This window comes from Carassius auratus, chromosome 6 (genome assembly GCF_003368295.1).
Source record: "Carassius auratus strain Wakin chromosome 6, ASM336829v1, whole genome shotgun sequence".
Lineage (NCBI taxonomy): Eukaryota > Metazoa > Chordata > Actinopteri > Cypriniformes > Cyprinidae > Carassius > Carassius auratus.
The window spans coordinates 24,924,936-24,952,925 of record NC_039248.1 but is presented as its reverse complement, the minus strand read 5'-3'; the positions used below and the strand labels follow the sequence as shown (position 1 = coordinate 24,952,925).

At 37.7% G+C, this 27,990-nt stretch overlaps 1 protein-coding gene across 3 annotated transcripts in view; it reads left to right on the top strand.

Moving 5' to 3' along the window:
- Positions 1-929: 929 nt before the first annotated feature.
- Positions 930-27,990, top strand: part of chd6 (chromodomain helicase DNA binding protein 6) — a 35,946-nt gene continuing 8,885 nt past the window's right edge. For 2 of the 3 annotated variants that reach the window (XM_026265961.1, XM_026265958.1), the window contains exons 1-31: positions 930-1,846; positions 3,882-3,934; positions 10,686-11,215; positions 12,198-12,342; positions 13,199-13,348; positions 13,453-13,518; positions 13,860-13,918; positions 14,571-14,688; positions 14,892-14,978; positions 15,075-15,209; positions 15,333-15,454; positions 16,135-16,378; positions 17,328-17,504; positions 18,227-18,370; positions 18,648-18,903; positions 19,025-19,235; positions 20,267-20,462; positions 20,574-20,738; positions 21,114-21,293; positions 21,997-22,107; positions 22,367-22,569; positions 22,816-23,015; positions 23,565-23,724; positions 23,952-24,041; positions 24,155-24,258; positions 24,478-24,607; positions 24,688-24,763; positions 24,878-24,926; positions 25,205-25,460; positions 25,805-26,013; positions 26,100-27,926. In XM_026265961.1, coding sequence (XP_026121746.1) covers positions 3,908-3,934; positions 10,686-11,215; positions 12,198-12,342; positions 13,199-13,348; positions 13,453-13,518; positions 13,860-13,918; positions 14,571-14,688; positions 14,892-14,978; positions 15,075-15,209; positions 15,333-15,454; positions 16,135-16,378; positions 17,328-17,504; positions 18,227-18,370; positions 18,648-18,903; positions 19,025-19,235; positions 20,267-20,462; positions 20,574-20,738; positions 21,114-21,293; positions 21,997-22,107; positions 22,367-22,569; positions 22,816-23,015; positions 23,565-23,724; positions 23,952-24,041; positions 24,155-24,258; positions 24,478-24,607; positions 24,688-24,763; positions 24,878-24,926; positions 25,205-25,460; positions 25,805-26,013; positions 26,100-27,926 — 6,427 coding nt within the window. In that variant the 5' untranslated portion in view covers positions 930-1,846; positions 3,882-3,907. Of the gene's footprint in view, positions 1,847-1,978; positions 2,138-3,881; positions 3,935-10,685; positions 11,216-12,197; positions 12,343-13,198; positions 13,349-13,452; positions 13,519-13,859; positions 13,919-14,570; positions 14,689-14,891; positions 14,979-15,074; positions 15,210-15,332; positions 15,455-16,134; positions 16,379-17,327; positions 17,505-18,226; positions 18,371-18,647; positions 18,904-19,024; positions 19,236-20,266; positions 20,463-20,573; positions 20,739-21,113; positions 21,294-21,996; positions 22,108-22,366; positions 22,570-22,815; positions 23,016-23,564; positions 23,725-23,951; positions 24,042-24,154; positions 24,259-24,477; positions 24,608-24,687; positions 24,764-24,877; positions 24,927-25,204; positions 25,461-25,804; positions 26,014-26,099; positions 27,927-27,990 lie in introns of those variants that run through there. The other variant, XM_026265960.1, reaches the window with a different exon arrangement.

The following is a 27,990-nucleotide window of genomic DNA, read 5'->3' as shown; positions in this document are numbered from 1 at the left end:
AAACCTGCAGTAAAAGATGCCAAGTTCAGCTTTTCTGTCATCTTCTGGAAAGTTTTGCAAAGTTCCATATTGATAAGTGCTGTCAAACAATTAATTGTATCCAAAATAAAAGTTATTGTTTACATAATATATATGTGTATTGTGTATATTTATTATGTATATATAGATACACATACATGCATGTACATATTTAAGAAAAACATGTTACGTTTATAATTTAAATTGATATAGATATGATATTAATCATATGAATATAAATATATACATTTAAATATATGAAAATATTGACAAAATATATGCTGTATGTGTGTTTATTTATATATACATACTATACATAATATATTATATCACACATACATTATGTAAACAAAACTTGAAAGAACTAATATTGATGTATATAAAGGATTTATCGCGATTAATAAAGTTATACTGTGACAGCACTGTGCCAGTAGGTTTAATGCTCATAAACTACTGGACTGGCATGACTTTAAGTCAACATCCTCTTACCTTTAAGAGGAAATCCATGTGATCTTTAATACAGGTGTGTTTGACATGTAAAAAATTATCAAAATTTTTATTACATGCGAAAACGTGCAAACAGAAATACACCACTGGTCAGATTTGCACCGGTAAGAATATTTTTTTTTAAAATAGTAATGTCTCTCTTATTTACCATATTATTTGATCAAAATAAAAGCAGTAATATTAAGAAATATTATTAAAATGTAAAAAAAAAAAATGTGAATCTATTTTAAAATGTAATTTATGTGTACTCAGTGTTTCACGTGTTATAGAATCAGAATCAGAATCAGAAAGAGCTTTATTGCCAAATATGCTTACGCATACAAGGAATTTGTTTTAGTGACATAAGCTTCCAGTACACAGAGACAACAACACACAGAAAAAAAAAAAAAAGAAAAAAAAAGAGATTTACAAATTGGCAAATAAATAAGTGTATAAACAATTGTGCTATAAATTATAACAAAGCTATTTAAGACATATGGTATATTTTAAACAAAGTACCTTATGATAACCATAGTCTTGCACCATGCTGTTGACTGTTCATGGTACTCAAGTATATGTAGTAGAAGTATATGACCAATGACCATAGTGCCATATCTAAACAATGGTAGTACCATGGTACTTTTTGGTTAGTGCAATACAGGTACGCCCAATTTACGACAATGGCATACCCAAGACTGTTTGATGCACGACGTGAATTTCTGTACAAGTCAAACACAGCTTCGCATTAGTCAAAAGAGCTTCAGGAAACCCAACACATCACAAGGACGTATGCAGCCTCACCCACACGCTTTATTATAACCCCTGCTATTCTCACATCCGGGATATGAAACATGAGCAAAGACGTGGAATGTTACTTTTTTTTCCTCTCTCTCTCACAGGCGCCGTAATGATGGAGTAAAAGCATCACGATTGGTGGATGCGGCGAGAAGAAACATTAAACCCACAGCTTAGCTTTTGCACTCCGGACGCGACGCGACAAACGCGAATGAATCCAGGGCGTGCTTTCGGTCATCAGGGAAGAACTGGAATAAAAAACCCTCTTGAATTGCAGCAAAAACATCCAAATCCACACAACGGAATACAAGTACACAATGGTCGCTGGCGATATGTGTCTCTCAGACAAGCTTAGCGCAGCGTCGCTTGCGTGAGAGCTCGCTGGCCAATAGGAACCTCCAGCGGCACAGCTGCGCTCAGACGGATCCAATGGCGAACGGCAGAATACGGGCCTAAACGCACGTTAGGCTGTTGTTGCAGGCGGCCAGCACTAAACTTCACCAAATAATAGCTGTTTGTATTTTGGCTGCCGCAGTAGCCATTTTAGGTAAGCACATCTTTAAACTTTTTTATTTTAACGCGTCGCGCGCAAAACCGCATGGAGTAGGTGGCGCGCGGTCGCGTCAAACTCTCGCATCCCCTCATGAATGAACTGCTGTTGTGCGTTTGGATTAAAGAAATTGCTCTGAGTTTTTTTTCCCTTCCCCGACTCCCACCCCCTCTAATTTTTTATGCATTTTTCTAAACTGTCATGGCGTTTAGTGTCCTTGGAAATAAATGCGGAGAGAGGAACGCGTAGGTTTGTAGGCTAACTGATGTCCGGAGCCGGCGTGTCCAGGTAGGTGAGGTCGCGTTTGACGGTCCCTCCGCGGAGTTTGAGCGGCTCTTCACGCGTGCAACGCCTGAAATATAGAGCACCGTTGCCGTGACATTACAGTTAGCACGCTGGCTAGCGCCCTACATGGGCTAATGTATATGGGACACGATGTTGGGCTTTTTATAAGAGTGTTTAAGAGGCAAGTTTGGCATCTGTTGAGGCACAAAGCATCCCATGACTGCTATCAAGTACTAGGAACAATGTAACTTCTAGCACTCATGTGGCTTACTTCAACTCCTGGTTTATGCTATTGTCACTGTTGAAATGAAACACTGTTATTTATTGATTTTTGTCACTAATATGAAACCGTTATTGTAACAGATGTATGCCTTTTCTTTTATATAACGTTACAATGAAAAATGCCTCAGTTACATCGACACCTGTCTTAACTCCAGGAATGAGTTAGTATCAATGGGCCCACCTGGTTTATAATGTAACCCTTTTGAAATTAAAGTGTTTAGGTGGATTTATAAACGTGCATGTGGATTTATACAACCAATGATGTTGCATTAGTCTGCCTTTCTTTTTTATATACAATAATAACACATGACCGGTAGTTTCACACCTGACTTGCTTCATGCAATAGGTTAGTTAGTATTTGGGATCCCACTTTGTTTATGATCAAATTATGTGATTATTATAGATTTCTATCACAAATAATGCTTCCTAACTTAATGTTTTTGTTTTTAATTCAATGATAGTGCACCACAGGTAGATGGCATCTGTCTTAGGTCAATGAATGGGTTAGTTCATATCAAGGGGTCCATTTGGTTTATAATGTAAACCTTTTGAAATGTATGTGTAAAAATAGTTATATCACCATAGATGTTGCATTCGTGTCAAATCGTCATACTTTTCATTACATTTACACTTCATTTTACATTACATTTTTACAATAAATTGCACAACAAGTAGAATGACTCCTAGTATCAAGGCAAGGGTCTCACCTAAATATGGTGAAAATTATGGGATATGTATTTATGCCACTAATAATGTTGTATTTAGCTTTTTATTATAAGAGCATCACCGGTAGATTGACAGCTGTCTTACCTCAAGCAATGTGATAGTTAGTATCATGTAATTTTGTGGTTATTACACATTTATGTCACTTCTAAAGATTTTAATGTCTTTAGTTTTAACTCAATGACAGTGCACCACAGGTAGATTGACACTAACTTTAAGTAATGCAACTTCAGGAACCAGTAAGTTAGTATCAAATGGCTCTGGATTTAGTGATCTTTCAAACTAGTACAAATTATTTTAAGTAAACCCTTTAGAAATTTAAACTTAATAAAATAGGTTGCGAAAGTGGAGAGAAGTTTAAGTGCTCATAATTTGCAAGTCAGTCATTTGAACAATACACACTTGTTATTAAGTTATGTCTTGGTGACGGGAAGTGATGCAATATAAAATGACTTTGTATAGTAATGTTGAATAAGAATGTTTATTGACATCCTAAATATTTGTAATGTCTACTGCAGCCTTATTCCTAATATGCACTTTTAATCTAATTTAGTTCTATTATGTATTTATTAATATATATACTTTTTTATTTAATGATGAAGAAGTTTGAACTGCCTTTTGTTGTGCATTCTAAATGGAACCACACTCAATGCTTTTATTGTCAAAATATATATATTTTTAAAGTTGGTTTATGCTTTGCATAATTTCTGTATTCATGACTCCTTGTATCTCTGTATTCCAGACGCAGACACAGAGATCGAGAAAAAAATGAAAATACAAAAGAAGGACAAGCAGGTTGGTGTATCACATGTGTTTCTGTCAGACACTGTGTGAGAGTTCCCTGTATATCTCGCTCTCCCAGTTTCTCTCACACCGTCTCTCACACTTTCATCATCATTGCAAAATTAGCATAAGTTTTAGTCCTTGCACTATAGCTGTACTTCAGAAAGATTCTCAACCTTATTTAACCTACTTTTTGTCTTTAATATTTAAAGTGCTATTTGCAATCTTTTTTTCAAAGCTTATTAGGTAGTTAAACTTACCCTGATGCTAACTTACCCTGAGACTGTAGGTTTACGATTAGGATTTGAGATGCATGTGAATTGTGCAGAAAGCTTCTGAAATTTGTTTGTTCACATAGTTTATATGTCCTCCACAAGAAGATTATTTGGTTTTCAGTTGTTTGTTCACAGTCCAGGAGATTTAATTAGGTTCTCATTTTTGTTGCAATATCAACTTTGTGTCGCCAAGACAATGTTTACTGCCCTTTTGTAAATCATATGTTTTATTTTTTAATTTAATGTAGCTTTTTTCTTTTTCAGAATTATGCATGGCTGTGATTTTAGTGATTGTAGCCTGGGTAATATGTGTTGTTAAAGGGATCATATGATGCGATTTAAATTTTTCCTTCCTTTTTGGAGTGTAACAAGCTCCTAAAACGGCTCGTTCTAACATGCTCCCACATCTCTACGTCACTATGTGGGAAGATTTTCATAATGCCGCCCAGATGTTCACGCAAAAAAAGAAGGCGTACCTTTCACATGTGTGTCTTCACATGTGGTTGCCACAAGCTCCTTCGTAGAATTCGGCGTCCACACCTTTCTCAACACGACCCACCTCTGCTCATCCAAGCCGGCCTCCCCTCACTCTAGACCACGGCTCACTTTAGGCCGGAGGACTTCGCTCACTCAAGGCTGTGGTGTATGACGCTGTTTCGTTGAGAAAACGAAATTGTTTTTTTTGGCCTTCCAAAATAGAACACGACTAGAAATCATGTCAATATCATGTTTATAATGGGTTTTATGTTTATGTCTCATCGCTCCGGCCGGACAGGGGATCAAAATATGTTAAGGGATGTAACATTTCTGCCACACGCTTGAGGTATTCGGCCAATCACAGCACACCTCGCTTTTCAGACCGATGAGCCTTATGAAAATCGACTTGTTTCAGAATGTGGGGCAAAGAGGAGAAACAATAATGCAGAGTATGTGGAAAATAATGATTTTTTTTTTTACCTTAAACCACATAAACATATTAAATTACAACAAATACACAAAATAATTTTCTTTTTAGCAGCATCATATGACCCCTTCAAATAAACACTTCTGTCAGCTGCAGCATGTTAATGGTTGCCAAGCATCAAAGCAGCTTTCTGTGTTCGATAGAATGTGCACCTGTGCATATGTATATATGTGTATATGCCTTTGAAAGGGACTCATCCAATCAGAATTTGCTGTGGTAACTATCCATTTTATAAACTTGGACACTCTGTCACAATTACTGGTTACTTTTGACTTGTGATGATAATTCAAGGCAGATCATTTCTTTGTAGCCTGAGCTAATGAATAGCTGTTTTTTGGTTATATTGCTGTTACTGGTGGTCGATGAGGAGATCCCCTCTTTCATGTAAAGTGCTTTGAGTGCTTAGAGAAGTGCTATATAAATGTAAGGAATTGTTATTGTTATTGTTTGTTAGGAAAGCATCAAATGGAATATATCTTTTGTTTTTCTTGAAATGTAATCTTCTGAATCTACCTCCAGTGTTTTCAGAGTTTTTTTCATAATGAATCTCGGTTACTCCAGCTCTGAGTTGATGCTTGGGTCAGACACTCTCTAGAAGTGTAGGTACTGTCAGCGCAGGCTGGCTGGTGCAAAGATTGCTGTCCTACAGGTAAATGCTAAAATTCTGAATATAATATCTTTTGGCATGTGGTACGAATATGCTTTCTGCAGCACCTGGTATGACTTAAACCTAGTGTAAACTCCAACCACAAAGTTACAAGAAGTTTAAATGTATAATTTTGGCAATAATCACATTGGCATTTTGTTGACATTGCTGCTACAAGTCCAATTAATGTGCACCATCTGTGCTTTTCATATTAGTGCTTTAGCATATAGCTGTGCTATTAATTATTGGCTCAGTGTACATTTGGTACCAACACACATTTTGGCTTATCTTTGGATATGCATTTTTGGATAGCATGAATATTTCATTATTTTACAGATGAATGTAAATAATTCTTAGATATTCGTACAGAAATTACTTGAATCATCATAGTATTGGCATTTAGGCGTTCACCTTGAATCTAAATGTTGTTTTTTGAAAAAGTAGCAGTAAAAATAATTGAATGCAACATTTTGTAACATTTTTCTATATCTGCATCATCAAGTAGTGTGTTTTTCTTTAGATACAAAAAATTACATAAAACACTATGGCAATTCTGAAATCATGTTTTGTGTGATTTTTGATGTGATTGGAATCTGTGGAGATCTCCAGTGTGGACCTGCACACGTCTGATTAGCACTCAGAACAAGAAGTTACTTAACCTCCATACACACCTCGTACTTCTAGTTGAGGATGTAGAGATGATGATAATGTTTAACTTAGTTTAACTCAGTTTCGCTTTGTTAATGTTTGATTAGAAATCCCCTGAAATACAACAGAAGTACTTGTAAAGAAGGTGTGGGGTGTAGCAGAAAAAGATGTTCAGTCAGCAGTTTGCATGATGTCCCTTTGACATTGTGTTCTGTGCATCTGTACAATCTCTCTTCCAGCTTGTTTTGATTTTCAGGTTGGAAACACCCACCCAATCATGCTAATTGTCTATCAATCATTGGCTGTGCTTTGAAATGTCAAAGTTGAACATTACTTCAGTCTGTAGAGTCCAACACATTGGTTGGAGCATGAAATCGGTATTTAAATATTCCTTAATGTCTATTCATCTGTGTGGGAAATTTTAGTTAGTCAAAAAATTAGGAAGGTAAAAAACAGTTCAATTTAGTGGTGCACCAAAATTAAAAAAATATATATATTATTAATTCTCTTTGATCATCCATCAGGCATGTCTATGTATTCATGTGTGCCTGCCTATTTCAACACTTTTCAGACCATAGTAATTAGTACAAAGAATCAGTTGTGACATTTATGAGTTGTGAATAAATCCCAGCCAGTGTTGTGATCATGCACCAGTTAGACAGAACATAAATCAATGTCAGCATCACTCAAACTTCTTCCATCTCTCGTGCGTCCCCCTTGATCACTATTGCTGCATCGGTAAATAAATGTCAATGTTAGACATGGTGTGTTGTAGTAAGGCTTTCCTGGTTTCGAGAAAAGTACAGCATTTCTCACCTTTATGTGGAAAACCACCCTAGGACACTTCTGTGAAGCTGTCGGATTGTCAGGCGGATCAGGGAGGCTTTTGGTCTGCTGTCAGGCGCAGTGGATCTAGACTCGGCGCTGGGATTTCTTGAAGTGAAGAATGGCTGTGTGTCAGTAGTCAGTACAGCAATGAAGCAGTTAACTTGGATGGGTTAAAACTCTGTCATATTGTCTGTTCAACGGGATTTATATGTTCATTGCTTTGACAGTGTGACCACCTTTTTTGAGAAGCACTTTGGAGACATCAGCAGATTATTAATGTCTTAAAAAGAATAAAAAAACACTGAAGTTTAGAAAGGCCAAAGAACCGCTTTCACACTCAGACGTTCTTCTGGTAGTTTCATGTCACTCTCATGATGCAAATAATCTGATCTGCATTTGGATTTGAATTTTGGTGGTGTCAAAATCAAACTAGGCCAGTTTAGTTTTCCATTCCCGAACAGCGAGGCCAGTGATTTAAAGGGCACTTCCTAAGCACCCTGAGAGCTTCATTGTGAGGCCTTTCTGAGGAACCAGCAGGGATTCACACCAGATTAAACTGTGACTTGATTTTGACCAATTTGAAATCACTGCAGGTTTATAAAGTGATTAACAAGTCAAAGGAGACTTTGCAATTGAGTCTGATATTTCTGACTGTTGTTGTCATTAATCTTGAAGAAAAAACGCCCACTGTTCCAGTCACTGTTTCAAAATATACAGTGGACACTACCATTGGATTAATTCATGTTTTTCCTGAGCTTTTGACCTAAGGGCATCTGTACAGAAACATTTATTTATTTTATTTTTTATTAAATTATTATAGTAAAACTATTGGATTAATGGATGTGCACTACCGTTCAGAGTTTGGGGTCAGTTAGATTTCTTTTTGAAGAAAAAAATCCTATAATGGTTTCCCTTAAAAATATTAATCACAGCTCTTTTCAACATTGATAATAATAGTTTCTTGAGCAGCAAATCAGCATATTACAATGATTTCTGAAGGATCGTGTGACTCTTAAACCTGGAGGAATGATGCTAAAAATTCAGCCTTGCATTACAGGAATAAATTACATTTTATAAAATATATTAAAATAGAAAATGCTCATATTGAGTTCTAGTAATATTTCAGTTTTTAGTATATGATTGATCAAGTAAATGCAGCCATGGTTAGCATTTGAGACTTCTCTCAAGAACATAAAATCTTACAAACCCCAAACTTTTGAACAGTAGTGTAAATAAGTAAATGTATTTATAATGGATGAGTTGGAGCAGATAGTTAACGAAAAGCAGTTAAGTGTCCATCATACATGTGAACTCACTTTTATTTTGTTTAAAAGCATTTCAGCTTGCACCTGAACCCTCTTGATGTTACCACTTTGTCTCAGAGCTTTCACTGTTGATTATTTCCCTCCGTGTTCTAGCCAGTAATCATCTAGATAATGTTTGAAACTTTGTATTTGTATCACTTCTCATGTTATTGCCTCCTTAGGATGAATCACTTTGTTGTATTCATATCTTTTTTTTTTGCCCTCATTTTAGCTTTTTTTTTTGTAAGTAAGTGTGCCATGATTCTACTTTGCTTTGCACAGTATGTATCTTTTAAATGTTTTTAAAGATGCACATCCAGGGCCATTGTGTTGTGTCTTTTGCTGAGCACCACATGTTGTAGGTGACATGTCAGGTTAAAAATAGTCCAAGTTTTCTTGAGACCCCTGCCTTATGTTCTTCTCTGTCTAGGTGTTTTGAACACAAGTATTTTCATTTTCATTGAGTAGACGGTGTGCTACGCATCTGCCTGTGATCATCTAAGTATGCAGTTTGTTTTTAGTTTTTGTCTGAAACCATGAGCAAAAGAATATGGACTTTATTTAGGGAGGCTTACAGTTGCACAGAGCAGTTAAACGACCAAAACAGTTAATTCTTCTGTTATTATGCTTTTTGTTATTGCAGTTAGCATGACCGCTGCTGTGCATTTGACAGAGAGGTGGATGCATATTAGTGTGAGTGATGTGTGTGCATGTTTTATAACGCACGTTTGAGCAAGGTGTGTTCGGGTTTAGAGCTGGCATTGACTGAACTGCAGCTGTCGCGTTTGGGAGTTGGGAGTTGGTATTGATTCATAGGGAATTTGATTGCAAAGTGTGTACGTGTGTGCACTTGCGGTTGGCAGATTTGCCTGGCAAGCATGCATACTGCAGCACGTCACGGGAATAGTCTGCAGTGTTTGCGCACGCTTATGTGAGAGAATGTATGCACGGTTCCATGCACTTGTACGTATGGGTTTGCATACATAAGTGTGTGATTCATAGGGAGAGCATTCGAAAAAGGACAACATAAGGGTAAAAGTGAAAAAGGCGTTAGCAGGAAGTTGTTTTTTACTCTATTTGTCTTTATACAGTGAAGTTAAGTACAAAAAGTATAGTTTTACCCATGCTGATATCACTAGGATTACCTTCAAGAACAATGAGGTTGATGCGTTTTAGACCTCAGAATGGAAAGGGTTACCACGGAGACTGCGTGTTTACGTTCCTCCTTCCCACAGCTTGGTCTAGAGCCTGTTGCCATGACGACGGCCCTGATTCCAGCCCGCTTGCTTTGGAAAGCATGTGATTCATTGACATTATCCCCATACCTGCCTGCAGTCGCATGCTCTGTTGGGGTGCGTGCGTGTGTGTGTGTGTGTGTGTGTGTGTGTGTGTGTGTGTGTGTGTCTGCCTGCACATGCGCGTGCTGTTCCACATGTGTACTGCAATGCTAGGCGCAGTTAAAAATAAACGTGCTTTGCGGAATAAGAGGTACAAAGCTAAATTTGTACCATAAACACAAAGCTCGCATACAACAGTGAATTCTGTTTACTTCATCCATGTGTTTTCCTTTAGAAGGAGGAGAACATTTTTGTTTAATCTGCCCTTTAATGTCTCATAGGTTGGGAATCTCATGGTTTCACTAGGGTGAAGAGATTTTTCCATGTCTTATTTATAATTGGGCACATGTAAATAGGGTTTCAGATCAAGGGAGTGTGAACAGGGATTGAAAACATTATAAAGCTAATTCACTTTGTGCCTTAAAATTACATATATGCACCATAAAGGGTTAAACCAATGAATGAAAGTCCCCAAAACAATTTCTTTTAGTCTAGACTGAGAACATATAGCGTGCTCTCTCGGCTGTAGATGGTAATGTTTTCTCTTGGTTCTTGGTTCTAAATAAATGCGACTTATAGTCCTCATCATGACGTATTTTTGGACTGATGCGACTTATACTCAGGTGTGACTTATAGTCTGAAAAATACGGTAATTGAAAGACTGGATGAACAGTCTTAACTAGTCAGATCTGTCAGTTTTAAACAACACAAATAATGTTTATAAAAATAAATTAATTTTAATCCAACTCTTGTTTTTCCAGATGTCTGCCACTCATGTACTTAAGCACACTCCATCCGCTGCTGCCTCGAATGCCTCTGACCAAAACGCACAAACTACATTTCCCATCGGCCACTTGGGCAAAGAACAGTTACGGATCATTGGAGGGCCGCCCAATCACTGCATGGCTCACCCAAAACACTCTGGGTTACGGGAGGCAGGGCCTGTGGCCAGCAGTCACAGTCTCCGCCCCTTATCAATCAACAGCGAGGAGGACGATGGAGGGGGCGGGACAAGGGTGAAGAAGAAACGAAGGAAAAAAGACAAGAAAGAGTCAGAGTGGCACAAAGATGAAGAGAGTAACGCTAAACCAAAGAGAAGGGAGCAAAAGGAAGGGAAGGAGCTTCTTGCGAGAAAGGCAAAGGTGGCGAAGGAACAAAAGGATCATAAAAAGAGGGAGCCAAAAGCCCAAAAAGAGGTCAAAAAAGTAAAGAAAGGTCAAGATGTAAAAGTGAAAACACAGGCCAAGAACACTGCAACACATCAGCCCTCCAAAAGAGGGAGGAAGCCAAAGTGAGTAAAAAATGACAGAGTTGTCATTTATGGGTGCAATATTACTATAAATGTACAAACATTACTGTTAAAAGGGTTTTTTAGTGTTTTTGAAAGATGTCTGTAATGCTTACCAAGGCAGAATTTATTTGATCAAAAATACTGTAATGTTTAGTTTAATATTGTGAATTATTGTTATAATTAAAAGTAGCTGTTTTCTATTTTAATATATTTTAAAATGTAAATTATTCATGTGATGCAAAGCTACATTTTCAGTCTATTTAGTCTAAAAAAAGTCTATTTTCAGTAAATTGCATCCTTTGCATGTGACAATTTTGCATATATTATATCTGCACTGTTCTTGCTAAGCTCAATCACAGAACTTTTCACGCCTTGATTGGTTGAAATGTGATACAGGGGATTGTGGGCGTTACAAGGTGAATGTAGGTACTTACCGGTTTCCAATTTAAAACCAAGGTCAAAAATGAAACCTGCAACTATGCAAAGGGCTCTTTGACCTTTTGGGCTATTTTTTCTAAAGTACTTGGAGAAGTAAAGATACATTTTACACAGGCATTCAAAATATACTCAAATATGTAATTTTCTTCAGGGTTGTATTAAACAATCCGATGCCACTATGATGACACTCAAATATGGCCTTATGACCAAAAGAGATTATGCCTATCATCTTGTGTGATTGGATACATTTCCTTTTTAAACTTCCTTACCCAATTGTGGTTCCCTCTCACAACTTGTTTTTCCAAAAGTAAAGCATTGAAATGCAATTTTATTCAAATGCTGCACTCAAGCAAAACTGTCATCCTACTTGTCCACTTAGAAACCAGTAAATGTCTGCATAGCAGATGTCTGTGTTTTGTACCATTATATGGCCAGATACTTGTCACTCAAACAAGTCCTTGGGTGGTTTGTTCTCCGATCGGTCAACCTGAGCAACACTGGAGGTAAGATAACTTTAAGAGTGTTTTGTTGCTGTGTTATATAGAGAGCAGGGTGCCATGCCTCCGGAGAAGAAGAAGAAGGGAAAGAGGAAAAGTGATGCTGTACTTGAGATGGTGGAGAGTGATGACACAACCTCTCTCAGCACGCTTGCCACCGGTGAGGAAAGCATCGACCCTATGGATAACACTGTGAGTTCTCCAGAAACCATCCTCATCTGGCATATGGGTTTCTCCTGAGTAGAAGAATTATGATCTGTATTTACACAAATACCAAATCCTGAAGTCCCATGTTCAAAGTTCATGTTGAAAATTCTGAACATTCCTCGAAATATTTCCCTGCTTTTATTCAAGATAACAGTGGCATGTTAACAATTACCACAAAAACAAGGGATGCACAATATAGCTTTCCTGTCAGTTATCAACAACCGCTTTTGTTTTTTGGATGATATTGGACATTTAATTTTAATGTCTTTGTCCTGATGTTTTAATGTTTAGTTTAACTTTCCACTCACTTAGTGTTTCATTTATTTAAAATTATTTAAAATCAAAGTGAGACATTTATTGCAGCATTAAAATAATATAAAATGTGTGTGTGTTTGTGTGTGTCTGTATACAGTATTTATGTATATATGAATTTGTATAGAATTTGTATAATTTTAATTCACTGTGTCTGTTGGAAATTAGAAGGAAATAATGTAAATATTCGCATTGTTTTAAAAAGTGTGTCCATAAAAAATGGATAAATATTATTAAAAAGAAATAACTGTGTAAATTAGTGTGACTTTAAAATCACTTAGAGATCTGGCAAAGTTATATCAGTAATCTTTGAATGTACATAAAGATTTATACAAACTAAATGAGTTTAAATAATTTTCTTTCTCTCTCTATTTTTGCATTATTTTCATAAACACATTTTCCCCATAATTCCATTGATGAATAATGGATATTTTTGTTGCCATTAATTAATTTATAAATGTAATTTTTTTGGTGATTGTTAATAATATGGATGTAATGTGTAACTTCATTTCTTTCTTTCTCTGTGCAGAAGAGGCGATCAGGGCGTCAAGTGAAGCGGCGGAAGTATAATGAAGATCTTGATTTCAAGGTCGTGGATGATGACGGGGAGACCATCGCTGTGTTGGGCTCGGGCCGGATTGCCGCCATGTCTTCCTCTACCCTCGCCTGGCAGGCTGAGGTAACCGTGGCAACATCTGCCATCATGCCACACCGCAGACCTGCCCTACTTCTGGAGGGGCGGAGCAAACACACTGGAATAATGCCCACCTTCTTTCTTCCCAGGAACCCCCTGAAGATGAGGCTAATATCATTGAGAAAATACTGGCAGTGCGAACGGTCAAGAAAGAGGTAATGTTGTCAGATTACATGTTATACTTATAAATGATGGATTACTTGCATGCATTCAGGTCCATGAATACTTTGCAAGTTATATAAAATGAAGCAACAATATTTCTTATGTGGCCATGAAATTTCCTTATGAGTGTGTATTTGATTCAGTATTTAGAATAGTGGTCGCTCAATATGTGGTGTTCAATTATTGATTCTTAAACCTTGAATATTTGAGTAAATTCTTGATTTACACCATGATACAAAAAGACCAGAATCCTGAATGCAGTCCTGTAGCATATATCGCTCTGTAAACTAGGATGCAGGGAATATCTGCCTAAAATGAAATCGTTTTCATGTAGACATCCCTTGACGAACCACCAGAAGAGATGGAGGAGTTTTACGTCAAGTACAGAAATTTGTAAGTGTACTCATGCGACTCAAACTGCTGTTACCTTTTTGTGCTCTCAAACTCTCAATCACTCAGACTGTCAAAACTGTCAGAGCAAACACATAACTCACAATTATTGTGTAATGCATTACTTCAAATCATTTATGCATTAAATTATCCATCTGCTAGAGTGGTAATACACCCTGCCTCGAGAAGTAATTTGCTGAATCAGCAATGGTGTGATTTACAGCAAGATCTGGAACTTTAAAATAGAAATCTTTAAAGTTACATTTAACCTAAAAAAATGTGTAATGTCTGTATATATACTTATATTATTATATTTATAATTTAAATATATAATTTTTGTGTTTGCATTACAGTGAGGGGCTTGTGTGCTACATTTTCAATAATACCTCCATGCATAAAATTAATGCTAAGAATCATAAAAGGCTTCATTTTCTTTTTGCACAATAAAATTAATGATTTGATTTTGAGTTCAAATGTGACTTAGACATGTTCTTGACAAGTTTAGTATAGATGGAGAAACAAAGACATATTGTAAAATACTGTTATTAAATCTAAAAACTATTTTAAATCGAACACACACATTCTGGTTGAAAGGTAAAGCACACAGTGTTGTTATCGCACATTGTCAGCTATGAAAGGCTTTTCTCATTGCCAGCTCCTATCTGCACTGTAAATGGGCGACCTTGGAGGAACTGGAGAAGGACCCACGCATTAGCCAAAAAATCAAGCGCTTCAGAAACAAGCAGGCGCAAATGAAGCACATTTTCACAGAGGTGCGTCTGCCAAAACATGCTGCAATTTGTTTGTGGTTTATTTAAAGTTGTAACCTGGATATGCACCAGATATTCTAGGATGTAAAAGCTAAGATGCATGTGGAAAATTCAAGAATTTTAGGTTTATGTTTCAAGTACCTCTTAGACTTACTACATGTGTATTATTTGATTAAATCTGGCTGAGATGATGTGCTTCTCCTCAGCCGGATGAAGACCTGTTTAATCCAGATTATATTGAGGTTGATCGGGTTTTAGAGATCGCTATCACCACAGATACAGAAACTGGAGAGGTGAGGTGCCCTTCAAACTGTCTTTAAAATAAGGAAGCTGTCATATATACTTTGGGTGCCAGTCTTTTGATGTTTGGTTTGTTTGCATGTTAACAGGAAGTTACACACTACCTGGTGAAATGGTGCTCTTTGTCATATGAGGAGAGCACTTGGGAGCTTCAGGAAGATGTTGACCCTGTGAAAATCAGAGAGTTTGAAGACCTAAAGCAAATTCCAGAAATTAAGCATGTGGTAAGTCCTCGAATGCAAATGAAGGCATGGTTCAGCTGCAGGTTTTATCGTACGGTCCAAAACATTTTCATTCTGCGTTGCTTTTTAGCAAGTATCCCAGTCTTCTCTCTTATCTTAATACAGGAAAGGCCTCTCCCCGAACAGTGGCAAAAACTGGAGAAGTCCAGAGATTACAGGAATGGGAACCAGCTGCGAGAATACCAGTTAGAGGGAATGAATTGGCTCCTTTTCAACTGGTACAACAGGTGAAACAAACTTTTAATATCAGCACTGGTTAAGCCCCTAAACATCATGATCTTATTTTTAGGTATGATGTCACTACTTAAGATTAAAATGAGGCTAATAATAATAATGACGAAACAGTGACAAATTTTTTTATTATTTAAACTGATCAGTAAAATAATAAATACTTGGACTTTCTCTGTTTGTTGCATTTGATTTGATGAAAGGACTGTCGATTTCAACATGTTTATTTAGTGTGATCTTATAACCAAAATGATTATGATTGTTTAAACTATTCACACTATTCAAAGATTTTGTCTGTCAAAATGTAGTGAATTGTCTTTTGTAAGATATTTGTCTGCACATATTATAATATTCTCAAAAAATCTCAACATTTAAAACATTTATAACAAGAATGGTAATACTAATCAATATATAATTTGATTAATATTTCAGCATGTAATTAATTTAATAATAATAATGACAATAAAATTATTAACCGCTCTAGCAGAAATCAAATGCAATTAATAATAACCTTATTTACATACATTAAACTATTATTATTATTATTATTAAACTAACAAAAAGCTTAGTAACTCTATAAAAATAGGGGTGTTGATCATGATCACAATTTCATACAATAAAAAGATACCAAAAACTGCTATCTGAAACGATTAATAAACACCCGTTCCTCTTTATGTAGGAAAAACTGTATTCTGGCTGATGAAATGGGACTTGGGAAGACCATCCAGTCCATCACGTTCCTCTATGAGATGTTCCTCATGGGTCTAAGGGGACCTTTTCTCATCATCGCCCCGCTCTCCACCATCACCAACTGGGAGAGAGAGTTCCGCACATGGACTGAAATGAACGTCATCGTCTATCACGGCAGCCAAATCAGTCGACAGATGATCCTGCAGTATGAGATGTACCACCGAGATGAACAGGTGGGGCAAACAGAGTGATTCATTTTGAGAGGAACAGAAGCACACTATAGTTACATTAACCAACATAACCAAAACAAAAGTTTTTTTTAATACCTTTATTGATATCTGTTTATTTCTGTTATTAATCATGTGTTGGCAGTTTTGATCAAAAACCTAGTCACTACACATCACAATGTAGACTTAGAATAGTATATAATTAGTTTTTAAGAATAATACTTTTATTCAGCAAGGATGCGTTAAATTGATCAAAAATGAAGATGTTTATAATGTTACAAAATATTTCTATTTCAAAAATGTAAATGCTTTTAAACTTGTGTTCATCAGAGAATCCTGATTATAATCTGAGTGTGTGTGTGTGTGTGTGTGTGTGTACACCGTATTTTTCGAACTATAAGTCGCACTGGACTATAAGTCGCATTTATTTAGAACCAAGAGAAAACATTACCATCTACAGCAATGTTTTCTCTTGGTTCATTTCTCTTGGTTCATGTCAAATACATTTTGATAAATAAGTCGCACCTGACTATAAGTCGCAGGACCAGCCAAACTATGAAAAAAAAAAGTGCGACTTATAGTCCGGAAAATACGGTACACATATATACACACATTCATAATAATGTTTAATAATAATAATGGTTGTTGACCACCAAATCAGTATATTAGAATGATTCCTGAAGATTAAAAATTAATGTTTGCCATCACAGCAATAGATTACATTAATCTTCAGAAACTTTGAAAAGTTTTACAAACCCGTAACTTGTAAAACAGTAGTTGCTTTTTACCCCCACATAATACATATCTAGGGCTTTCATATTATTTTTTTTGCCCAAACCCCGGTTAATGCCTAACCTTACTCTGCACAGCTATTTTACCAGAAGGAGAAGGTGTTGTAGGCACATTATATTTGTTAGTACAGTGTATACAATGGGTCTTTCTCTTGCTCCTTCAGGGAAACATTGTGTCTGGTCAGTTTAAGTTTCATGGCATCATCACTACATTTGAAATGATAATGGCCGACTGTCCAGAGCTGAAGAAGATCAACTGGCGCTGTGTGGTGATCGACGAGGCCCATCGCCTAAAAAACCGCAACTGTAAACTGCTGGAGGGACTCAAACTCATGAACCTGGTAATTATTATTTTAATGTTCATTTATGTACCATGAAACATACACAGATGTTTTTCATTTCATTTGCTGTGTGTGTCATGTGTCATTTATAATATCATCTGCTCTACAAATGATTCCAAGAGTTCAGATCTAAATGCAGAAAAGGGGAAGTGAAGCCATCTAAACTGATCTTAACTACAGTGGTATCTCTTATGCACACGTCTCATTTATCTGCGGAGTTCTGCTTCACTGCATTAACATGCACACATCCTCTCTGGACACAGAATGAGTAATCTCATCTCTCACTTTACATGTTACTGCAGCTGTGGCCGGTGTGTGCAAACTGAGCTACATTTGACGCAGTGCTGTTTTATTCAAGAAGATCATCTCTCACAGCTGGTTAGGTGTATTTGATATACAGGGGTTGAAAAAGTATTTGGACACTTTGCAGTAGTGAATGACATCCAGAAAGTGTATAAATTGTGTGTTTTCACTAAATTTGAATTTGTACATAAATGCCACATATTTTAATATCGTGTGTCTAATGCATTTATTTTATGCAAGACTTCAGTGTCCAAATACTTTTTTGGTCCACAGTATAGAAATGTGCCCCCCCCCATTTTTCCCAGTGTTGTATCTCCATCTGCATCCAGAGAGAGTTGGTATAAATATCCTAAAATGTAAATACATTTTTGTGAATCAGTAGACTGAACTTAATGTTTCTGTGTGTCTTCTCTCATAAGGAACACAAAGTCCTTCTGACAGGAACTCCTTTGCAGAACTCTGTTGAGGAACTCTTCAGCCTGCTTAACTTTCTCGAACCCTCACAGTTCCCTTCCGAAACCACTTTTCTAGAGGAGTTTGGAGACCTGAAGACAGAAGAGCAGGTGAGAGCTAAACCTCGAATGCCTCGATAGGAAGCTTGTTATGCACTGGATAAACATCTACACACCTTTACATGAAAATATATTGAGCTTGTGTTCATCTCAGACTTCATTTTAGACATTTAACCAAAATCCCTTTAAAAAAAATCTTTCACTTTGGGAAGATATAAAATTCTAATTTATTTCTCGGTTTTATGACTTATATTAGACAATACGGCCTGATTATTGTTGAATGATTATGTGCCCAGTTTCAACCTCATAAACCTCAACACACCCACAGGTAAAGAAACTGCAAGCCATTCTGAAGCCCATGATGTTGAGGAGACTGAAGGATGATGTGGAGAAGAATTTGGCCCCTAAACAGGAGACGATCATTGAGGTGGAGCTCACTAATATTCAGAAGAAATACTACCGTGCCATTCTGGAGAAAAACTTTGCCTTCCTTGCCAAGGGAGCAAACCAGCACAACATGCCCAACCTCATCAACACGATGATGGAGCTTCGCAAGTGCTGCAATCACCCGTACCTCATTACAGGTGACATCTGGTGTTTAGATCAAGTGTGAATATGAAATATCTTGCTTGCAGTTCTCTACATCTCAGTAGCCACACCTCTAATTTGTAGTGCTGATGTAGTCGCTCTTCTTCCTTCTGTCAGGTGCTGAAGAAAAGATCCTTGAGAGCTTCAAGAAAACCTACAGTTCTGAGGCTGCAGATTTTCAGCTGCAGGCAATGATCCAGGCTGCTGGTAAACTAGTGCTTATTGACAAGTTGCTGCCCAAACTGCTGGCCGGAGGACATAAAGTGCTGGTGTTTTCCCAGATGGTCCGTTGCCTGGATATACTGGAGGACTACCTCATTCAGAGGAGGTGAGACAGCTGCTTATTATACAGTGCCATTAGGCATACTTCTATAAAAAAGAAAAAAAAAAATTGAGATGTTTTTGAGACTGTAAGTGAATGAGGAAATAAGACTCCATGTCAACATGAAATCAAAACCCGGTTTACTTCACTTTACAATACATCAAAATGTGTAGGAAACCTGTGTCTGATTATTAGAACATTAAAAAAAGGTTTGGGTTCAGTAAGACTTTTTAGAAAAAACACCAAGGATGCAATAAATTGATCAAAAGTGACAACAGAGACATTATACTGTTAGAAAAGATTTCTATTTCAAATTAGGTTTATCAAAAAATACTGATAAAGTAACCATTGACACAAAAATATTAAGTACAACTTTTTTCAACACTGAAAAATAAAATATATATATATTTATTTATTTATTTATTTACTTTACTTTACTTTACTGCATTGTTGATCACATAAATGCATCTTTGGTGACCATAATTATTTTTTCAAAAATCATAAAAAAAAAAAAAAAAAAAAAAAAAAAACGCCCAACACCAAACTTTTGTGTATATTTATCATAGGGGTGCTCCGATCACGATCGGCCGATCGTTAATGCGCATCTCGTCAGTAAAGCCGGTTCTCTAATCAGCGGTTAATTCCATCAGGTGCCTGATTTCACATAGAGCAGCTGTTACTACACAGAGCCGTTGTTAACTGAGAAGATGCGCCAATAAACGCTGAAAATGAACGTGATTTGCGCATCTTCTCTATTAACAACGGCTCCGTGTAGTAACAGCTGCTCTATGTGAAATCAGGCACCTGATGGAATTAACCGCTGATTAGAGAACCGGCTTTACTGACGAGATGCGCATTAACGATCGGCCGATCGTGATCGGAGCACCCCTAATTTATCAAAATATGCATGGCTAAAACAGCAAACCACATATGAGAACTATGGTGGAGAAAGAGGGAAGTTGGTCATTTCCATGAATAAATAATGAAGAAGCAAAAAGGAAATGTCGTCTTATCTGAAATTTGTGTAATACATGTAGGTATACGTATGAACGTATTGATGGGAGAGTTCGAGGGAATCTCCGGCAGGCTGCCATCGATCGCTTCAGTAAAGTGGACTCTGACCGCTTCGTGTTCCTCCTCTGTACAAGAGCAGGAGGTCTGGGCATCAACCTCACCGCCGCCGACACGTGTATCATATTCGACTCAGACTGGAACCCACAGAACGACTTGCAGGTGAACAAATTGCATCTTTTATGTAGAGTATAAGTGACACTCTCTCTCTTTAGAAATTTCCATACCATGTATCAAAAAACGTTTGTTATGAACATGCTTTGAATTCCACAGGCTCAAGCGCGCTGCCACCGGATCGGTCAGAGCAAAGCGGTAAAAGTATATCGCCTTATTACACGAAACTCATATGAGAGGGAGATGTTTGACAAGGCCAGTTTGAAACTAGGATTGGACAAGGCTGTTCTGCAGGACATCAACCGCAAGGGCAGTCTCAATGGGGTGAGGGATCCACAACCTTTAACTTTTTCTTCCAGTGATGAATTGAGAAAATGTATCTGCCAAAGGTTATGGCATACTACTTGTTGGCCCAAAAATACAAACTCTGTTTACTTAACTACATAAGTTAACTATTTGAAGGATTGATTGACCTGTGTGTGTGTGTGTGTGTGTGTGTATGTATGTATATATATGTATATGTATATATATATATATATATATATATATATATATATATATATATATATATATATATATATATATATATATATATATATATATATATATATATGTTTGCATATTGATGACATACATATATATACATATACATATAATATATTGGCAGTGTTGTCTTATTTCTGTGCCATCCTCTTCCAGGTTCAGCAGCTGTCTAAGTTGGAGGTGGAAGATCTTCTCAGGAAGGGTGCGTATGGTGCTCTTATGGATGAGGAAGATGAGGGCTCTAAATTTTGTGAGGAGGATATTGATCAGATCCTGCAGAGACGCACACAGACCATCACAATCCAGTCTGAGGGGAAGGGATCAACTTTTGCCAAGGTACACATATCGATATACACTATCATGAATGTTTGGGCTCTATAAGATTTTTTGAAAGTCGTCTTTGATGCTTTCCTAGACGGCATGTATTGATCAACAGAACAGGCAAAACTGTAATATTGTGAAATATTCTTATCATTCAAAAGTAGTTATATTTTTAAACGTTATTTATTCCTGGTATGAATAGCTGAAATTTCAGCATCAGTGCTCCAGTCTTCAGAAAGTTTGCTGCTTGAGAAACATTTCTTATTATCAATGTTGAATATATATATATATATATATATATATATAATTTTTTTTTTTTTTTTACAATGTAAGATTTTTGTCCCCCAAGATTCTTTAATGCATAAAATGTTTGAAACCGAAAATGTAAAATCTTTAATTATCACCTGTGATAAATGTATACTGCATCCTTGCTGAATAATTGTATCATTTTTAAAAATGACTGACACCAACCCTTTGTGTTAAAATGTTTTCTGAGACCTGGTATGGATCAAATCCGATTGCCGATGTTGTTTTTCTTAGTACGTCTGTTGATGTTGTTATATTCACCACTGTAGGTCATAAATATGGCGGATGAATGGAAGAGTCATGTGATTGAACAAGATGAATAAGCATTGCTTGTATAAGTAAAACACAGGCCTTAACATGTGATCTGTATTTTGATAAAGTGCTCATAATCCTTTATTTTGTCCAATTCCAGGCTAGCTTTGTGTCTTCAGGGAACCGTACAGACATTTCTTTGGATGATCCAAACTTCTGGCAGAAGTGGGCCAAAATTGCTGAACTGGAAATTGACTCAAAGGCAGAAAAGGTAATAATCGTGATGGTTTAAAAGGCAAAGCTTTGCATATATGAGCTCACCATGACTCAGCTGGTGTAATGCAGGAGAATCAACTCATAGAGTAGAGAGAGAATAGGGGTCATTTGAATATCAGTAGAGTCAAAACAGATGGGTGCTTTAATGTGTGAGTTTTAATGGCGCATTCTAGACTGTTTGCATATTGATGACATTTAAGGAGTAAAATATTGAGACTGCAACACTTTCTGACTCATGTCTTTGTCTCTGCCAGGAGAGTCTGGTGATCGACACCCCTCGCGTACGGAAGCAGACGCGTCACTATAATTCGTTTGAGGACGACGAACTCATGGAGTTCTCTGAGCTGGATAGTGACTCAGAGGAACGACCCTGTCGCACAAGACGTCTCAGCGATCGCAACAGACGCTACCTCCGAGCAGAGTGCTTCAGAGTGGAGAAAAACCTTCTCATTTTCGGGTCAGTGCTTAATTTGCTTTCAGCTGCCCACTCATTCCTTCTGGGTCACCTTCTGTTGCTCTACAAAAGGCTGTTAATGAAGTAACTCTTTCCAAAAAAGTTTACAAAAACTAAATGAAATAATTGAAGACCATTCTCTGCCATTACATTTGCAAATCAAGCAGATGGTCTGAATTTTGGAGCCATAAATTAGGCCATATGCAGGTTATACATCTCAGATGGATGAAGTGTTTTCTGTGTGTACAGGTGGGGTCGCTGGAAGGATATTCTCAACCATGGGCGTTTTAAATGGCACTTGACGGAAAGAGACATGGAGGTGCTGTGCAGGGCTCTTCTGGTCTACTGTGTTCGCCATTATAAGGGAGACGATAAAATTAAGAGCTTCATCTGGGATCTGATCACCCCCACCAAAGACGGACACAATCAAGCACTACAAAACCACTCAGGTTATTAATGACTGTTCACATCCTCAGTTATTTATTTGTTTTATCAGTTCATTAATTCATTCTTTGAGACTTTAATTCAGGAACTTTTCTCATTTATATAAGACAGTAAATAAATCCATTAATCTTTAACATTAATATTGCACCATGCTTGTGCAGGTCTCCAAAGAGTTTTAAAGGATTTTTGTTACAAATGGAAACATTTAATTCAATGTAATTAATTTGTTTGCCACCGATTAAGTGATAAATGTTTAGTTAACCAGAAAATATTTTGTTTAGTTGATGTTATTTAATGGACGTATACCTAAGAAAATAACCTTTTTTTTTCTTTTAAAAAAAAAGTTACAACAGAATTTTCAGCTTTCACTGCTTGGATAGTATATTTAAACAATAAAATGATTAATTACCATAATTTGAATGTTGATAAGGCATAAGCATCCCTCATTTTTTGTTATTTGTCCATTTAAACAGAATTCATGGACTGCTCTTCATATAATTATAGAACAATTTGTTTCAAAACATTGTGTTAAACTTGTGTGTTCACCCGTCCAGGTCTGTCTGCTCCTGTCCCACGGGGTCGTAAAGGAAAGAAGCTGAAGAACCAGTTGAGTCCCCCTGAGCTGAAGAATGCAGACTGGCTGGTCCACTGTAACCCAGAGGTTGTGCTTCAGGACGACAGCTACAAGAAACACCTCAAACAACACTGCAACAAGTAAGAGTGTAGAAAAAATACATTTTGCACTCTGATCATACTTCATAAATAGTAAGTACTTTAATCAGGGTGCAAAATGAAAATGTTCATACATCCAACCTGTCATAAAACAATTTTTGTTATTTCATTACAATATTATGAGATCAGACATATTGTAATTGATACATGTGCTCAACATAATTACAGGGTTTTAAATGTGTGGTCCTCATGTATCGTGTAATAAACAGGGTTCTCCTGAGGGTGCGGATGCTGTACTATTTGAAGGTTGAAGTGCTGGGGGAGGCTGCTGACCAGGCTCTTGAAGGGATCCCATCCAGGTACTACATGGCCCACAAATGATCTTAACCTCACGCATACTCCATGAATTCTGTATCAAACTGTCGTCATTGTAGAGTGGCTTAATATGTAAGGATTTCTGTGTTTTCTACAGTAAACTGGAGGTAACCCTCCCTGATATTGACTATATTGAGATACCTACTATATGGTGGGATGCTGAAGCAGATAAATCGCTGCTTGTTGGAGTTCACAAACATGGTGAGACATAATCACAGAAGAATGGGTGCAACCGTCACACCCAGTTTCATTATACAATTCTTGTGATTACGCAATGGAAATCCATGCAGACACAAATACATAAGTAATTTTTTACTTTTTAACAGAGATGTGATGCATATGAATGCAATTTGTGAATCTTCATATGGTTCATATCGACTTTTCATCATGTGCATTAACTACTGTTTGTGTCCCATGCAGGATATGAGCGGTATAACGCCATGCGTGCAGACCCTGCTTTGTGTTTCCTGGAGCGAGTGGGTATGCCTGATGTCACTGCATTGACGGTAGAACAAAGTGGAGCAGAAACTGCTTCAGATGCACCTGATAGGTAATATGCTTAGAGCAGCAGAGATATAACAGTTGCACTGCTTGGCTGTTACTCCCATAAACACATTTCTTCTTTTGTAGTATCAGCAAGAGTGATGAAATCAAAGAGGAGAATGATATTAAGTCTGAAGAATTAGAAGAGAAAGTAGAGATCAAGGTAAGAATAGGAAGTCAAGGAAGTGTGAAGTCAAAAGAATTTTGCTAAGCATTTTAACCTAATGCTCAGACTGTTCATTTAAGTAAAGGTTTTTATTTTTTTGTTTATACAAAGGAGGAATCCATGTCAGAGGAAACGGGAAAAAATGAAATTGCAGTGACGGGTATTGAAACCTTCCTTGTCTCTTTACTTATTCACCAGTACTGTTGAAATAGAATCTTTAATTGTTTATAAATACTGGTAAGAGATGTCCATGATATATCAAAAATTCACAGGATAGAGTTCTCTAAACTTGAACTTTAGTACGTAGTGAAAAGAATCAGTTTGAAAGTTGTCATATTGCTCGCTATTGCTTTGGTGTCCGTATAAATTTGACACGGGGGACCACCCCTTGATATGAACTTACTTTATGTTGAGTCTAAAGTATCATTTCTTTTGAAGGGGGCTTTATAGGATCTCTCGCAGGAGACCTTGTTGCAGAAGTGATGGAGCAGGGACGGATACAGTGGCCGGCAGGCACGGCTCTTACAGCACGTCTGCGGCGCCTCATTACTGCCTATCAGCGTTATACACGACGTGAGCCGCTTCGTCATGACTTTCTCTTACATGAGGGAATTGCACCTGTAGCCTGGCAAATAGGAGAGTTTAGACACTGCACTACTGAGCCTGACCCACTCTTTTTAGAGTGGCAGCGAAGGTGAGTGATGTGACAGTGATTTCATTGTCTAGTTATTCTCTCAAGATGAAATTAAAGTGTTAAGAGGATGAGGAAAATCAACAAAGTGAAAATAATAAAAATAGAGCCGCATTATTGAAAAAAGATAAAAGCAATAGCTAAAACCTAAATAGAATAATTGGCTAGCATAAAATCCTTGAGGACCGGAAAAACATTGAGATGTTGCAGGTCATGATGAACATTGGAAGAATAGTATTTTGATTCTGCATTGGCTTAGATATTAATATGTGCTGAAAATCATTTAAGTTTTTGTTTGAAATTGCTTTTTTTATTTTATTAAACATATCTCCATATATCTGATACAGGTGGACACGTCGAGAGCAGGCTGACTTCTATCGCACAGTGTCCTCGTTTGGAGTAGTGTATGACCCAGAGAAAAAGACTTTTGACTGGAACCAGTTCCGTGCCCTTGCTCGATTGGAGAGGAAGACTGATGAAAGCTTAGAGAGATATTTCCACAGCTTTGTTTCAATGTGTCGAACTGCATGTAGACTGCCACCCAGAAAAGATGAAGGTAATAAAGATAGTTAATAGTTTGATGGGAAGATTAATAGAAGCTAAATCTGCAATAATGTAAACACAACTTCTTGTCTCATGCAGGTAACGTGGATCCTTCACTGTTTGTGGAGCCCATTACAGAAGAGCGAGCTGCCCGAACATTATATCGTATTGAGCTTTTGAGAAAGGTCCGTGAGCAAGTATTGCGTCACCCGCTCCTCGGGGCACGACTGCAGCTTTGTCGTCCTAGCTTGTATTTGCCCGTCTGGTGGGAGTGTGGAAAACACGACCGTGATCTGCTCATTGGGGTCGCTAAAAATGGATTGAGTCGAACTGATTTCTACATCCTCAATGACCCCCAATTATCCTTCCTGGAGGCCCACCGGAACTATGTTCATAAAGAAAACCACAGATATTCAGTCCCAGGCTTGCCCCACCACCATTGCTGCTTGTATGATGCCAACCTTGGGCATTGTCAGTCCCCACAACCTCCAGAGTATCACCCTACAGCTTCACACCACACACCAACACAACTCATCCATACTCATGGGCATCACCAGCCCACAGAAGTGGTGGCATCAGAGTCTGGAAGTTCCCTAGGGATAGGTACAGGAAATAGGGAAGGATTTTTGGATTGTCCTCCACTGGATGATTCTCTGGAGTTGGGGTCATTACAACATGAAGGCTTGACATCAGACACACTACATGGCAAATCTGGTAAAGAGGCCTTCAATGGATTCCCGTTCAATTCTGCAACCGGTGGGCAGAATATGCTAAATTCGTATGGTGTGCAAGGGGAGTTAAATGGGTCTCAAGGAGACATGGTGGACTCCATAGCTGGGAAACTTCGCAGCGATGTTCTGGTGGGAGAACAAGGGTCCTCAGAGGAGACTGGCTTAATGGCTCCTTCTGTGGAACTAGATGAACTTCAAACTCCTTGGGAAACCTCAGACCATGCTGAAACTTCTGACATGTTCAACGAGACTGATCCCATCTTGGGAGCGCCAACTTTGGAACCCAGCTTTCTTGATGCTCCTCAACCAGAAGATGGACGGGAGGGTGATGAAACGCTCACCGACTGTTTGAGCATGCCTAGTTCGGACTCTCAAAGCAACCCTGTCGAACCACTGGCACCGAGCTTCATGTTGTTCAAAGACCTTAATGTTGGAGAGACTTCTGTGGATCCGACAGATCTGTCAGCCAGTCTTCCAGAATATGTTCCGCCAACACCTCTTGGACTCCCGGATGTGAGTCTTGACCAGACGGATCCCATTAGTGAGGAGCAGGAGGACAAGCTTAGTGATTCCAACATCACATTTGGTGTTCCCAGTCCAGAAGAAGGAGCTGAAAGCGTAGGGTTTAATTTTGAGAAAGAAGACCTTTCTCCAGACAGTCCAAAGACAAAGGATACTCAAGATGAGATCGAAAACATGCCTTCAATAGAGTCTCCAAGGGTCTCTGATTCCAATGGAGATTTGAAAGATCCTTGTGAAGCGGTTTTGGAAGAACCTTATGAAAAGCCTCTAACAGAGCCAGAAAAAGTGCCTTTAGAGGAGTCTTATGATTTAACTTGTGACGAGACCCTGCAGGAACCTTGCGAAGGGTTTCAGCAAGACACAGTGGAACAGCAGTTGGTGGAAGAAACCTGCAAAGAACCACCAGAGCCAATAGAAGAGTGCAATCTAACTAACACTACTCTTTCAACAGATTACCCTATGCCACCTTCACTCCCATCATCTCCAACTACCTTACCTGACACCTCTGTATCCCCGGGCCTTGACGCAGTCCCAAAACAAGAGTTTCTTGTGGATCCAGTAGTGTCAGATGTGAAGCCTGAGCCAGATAGCACTACGCAGACCCCTCACCTTGAGCAGACTGAGGCTTTGGAAGTAAAGGACAAGATAAAAGATGAAGGTGCAAAGGCACCAGGTATTGTGGCTGTAAACATTAGCTTTCTACTTTTTATGTTTTGTTTCTGATTCTGTTAGTCATA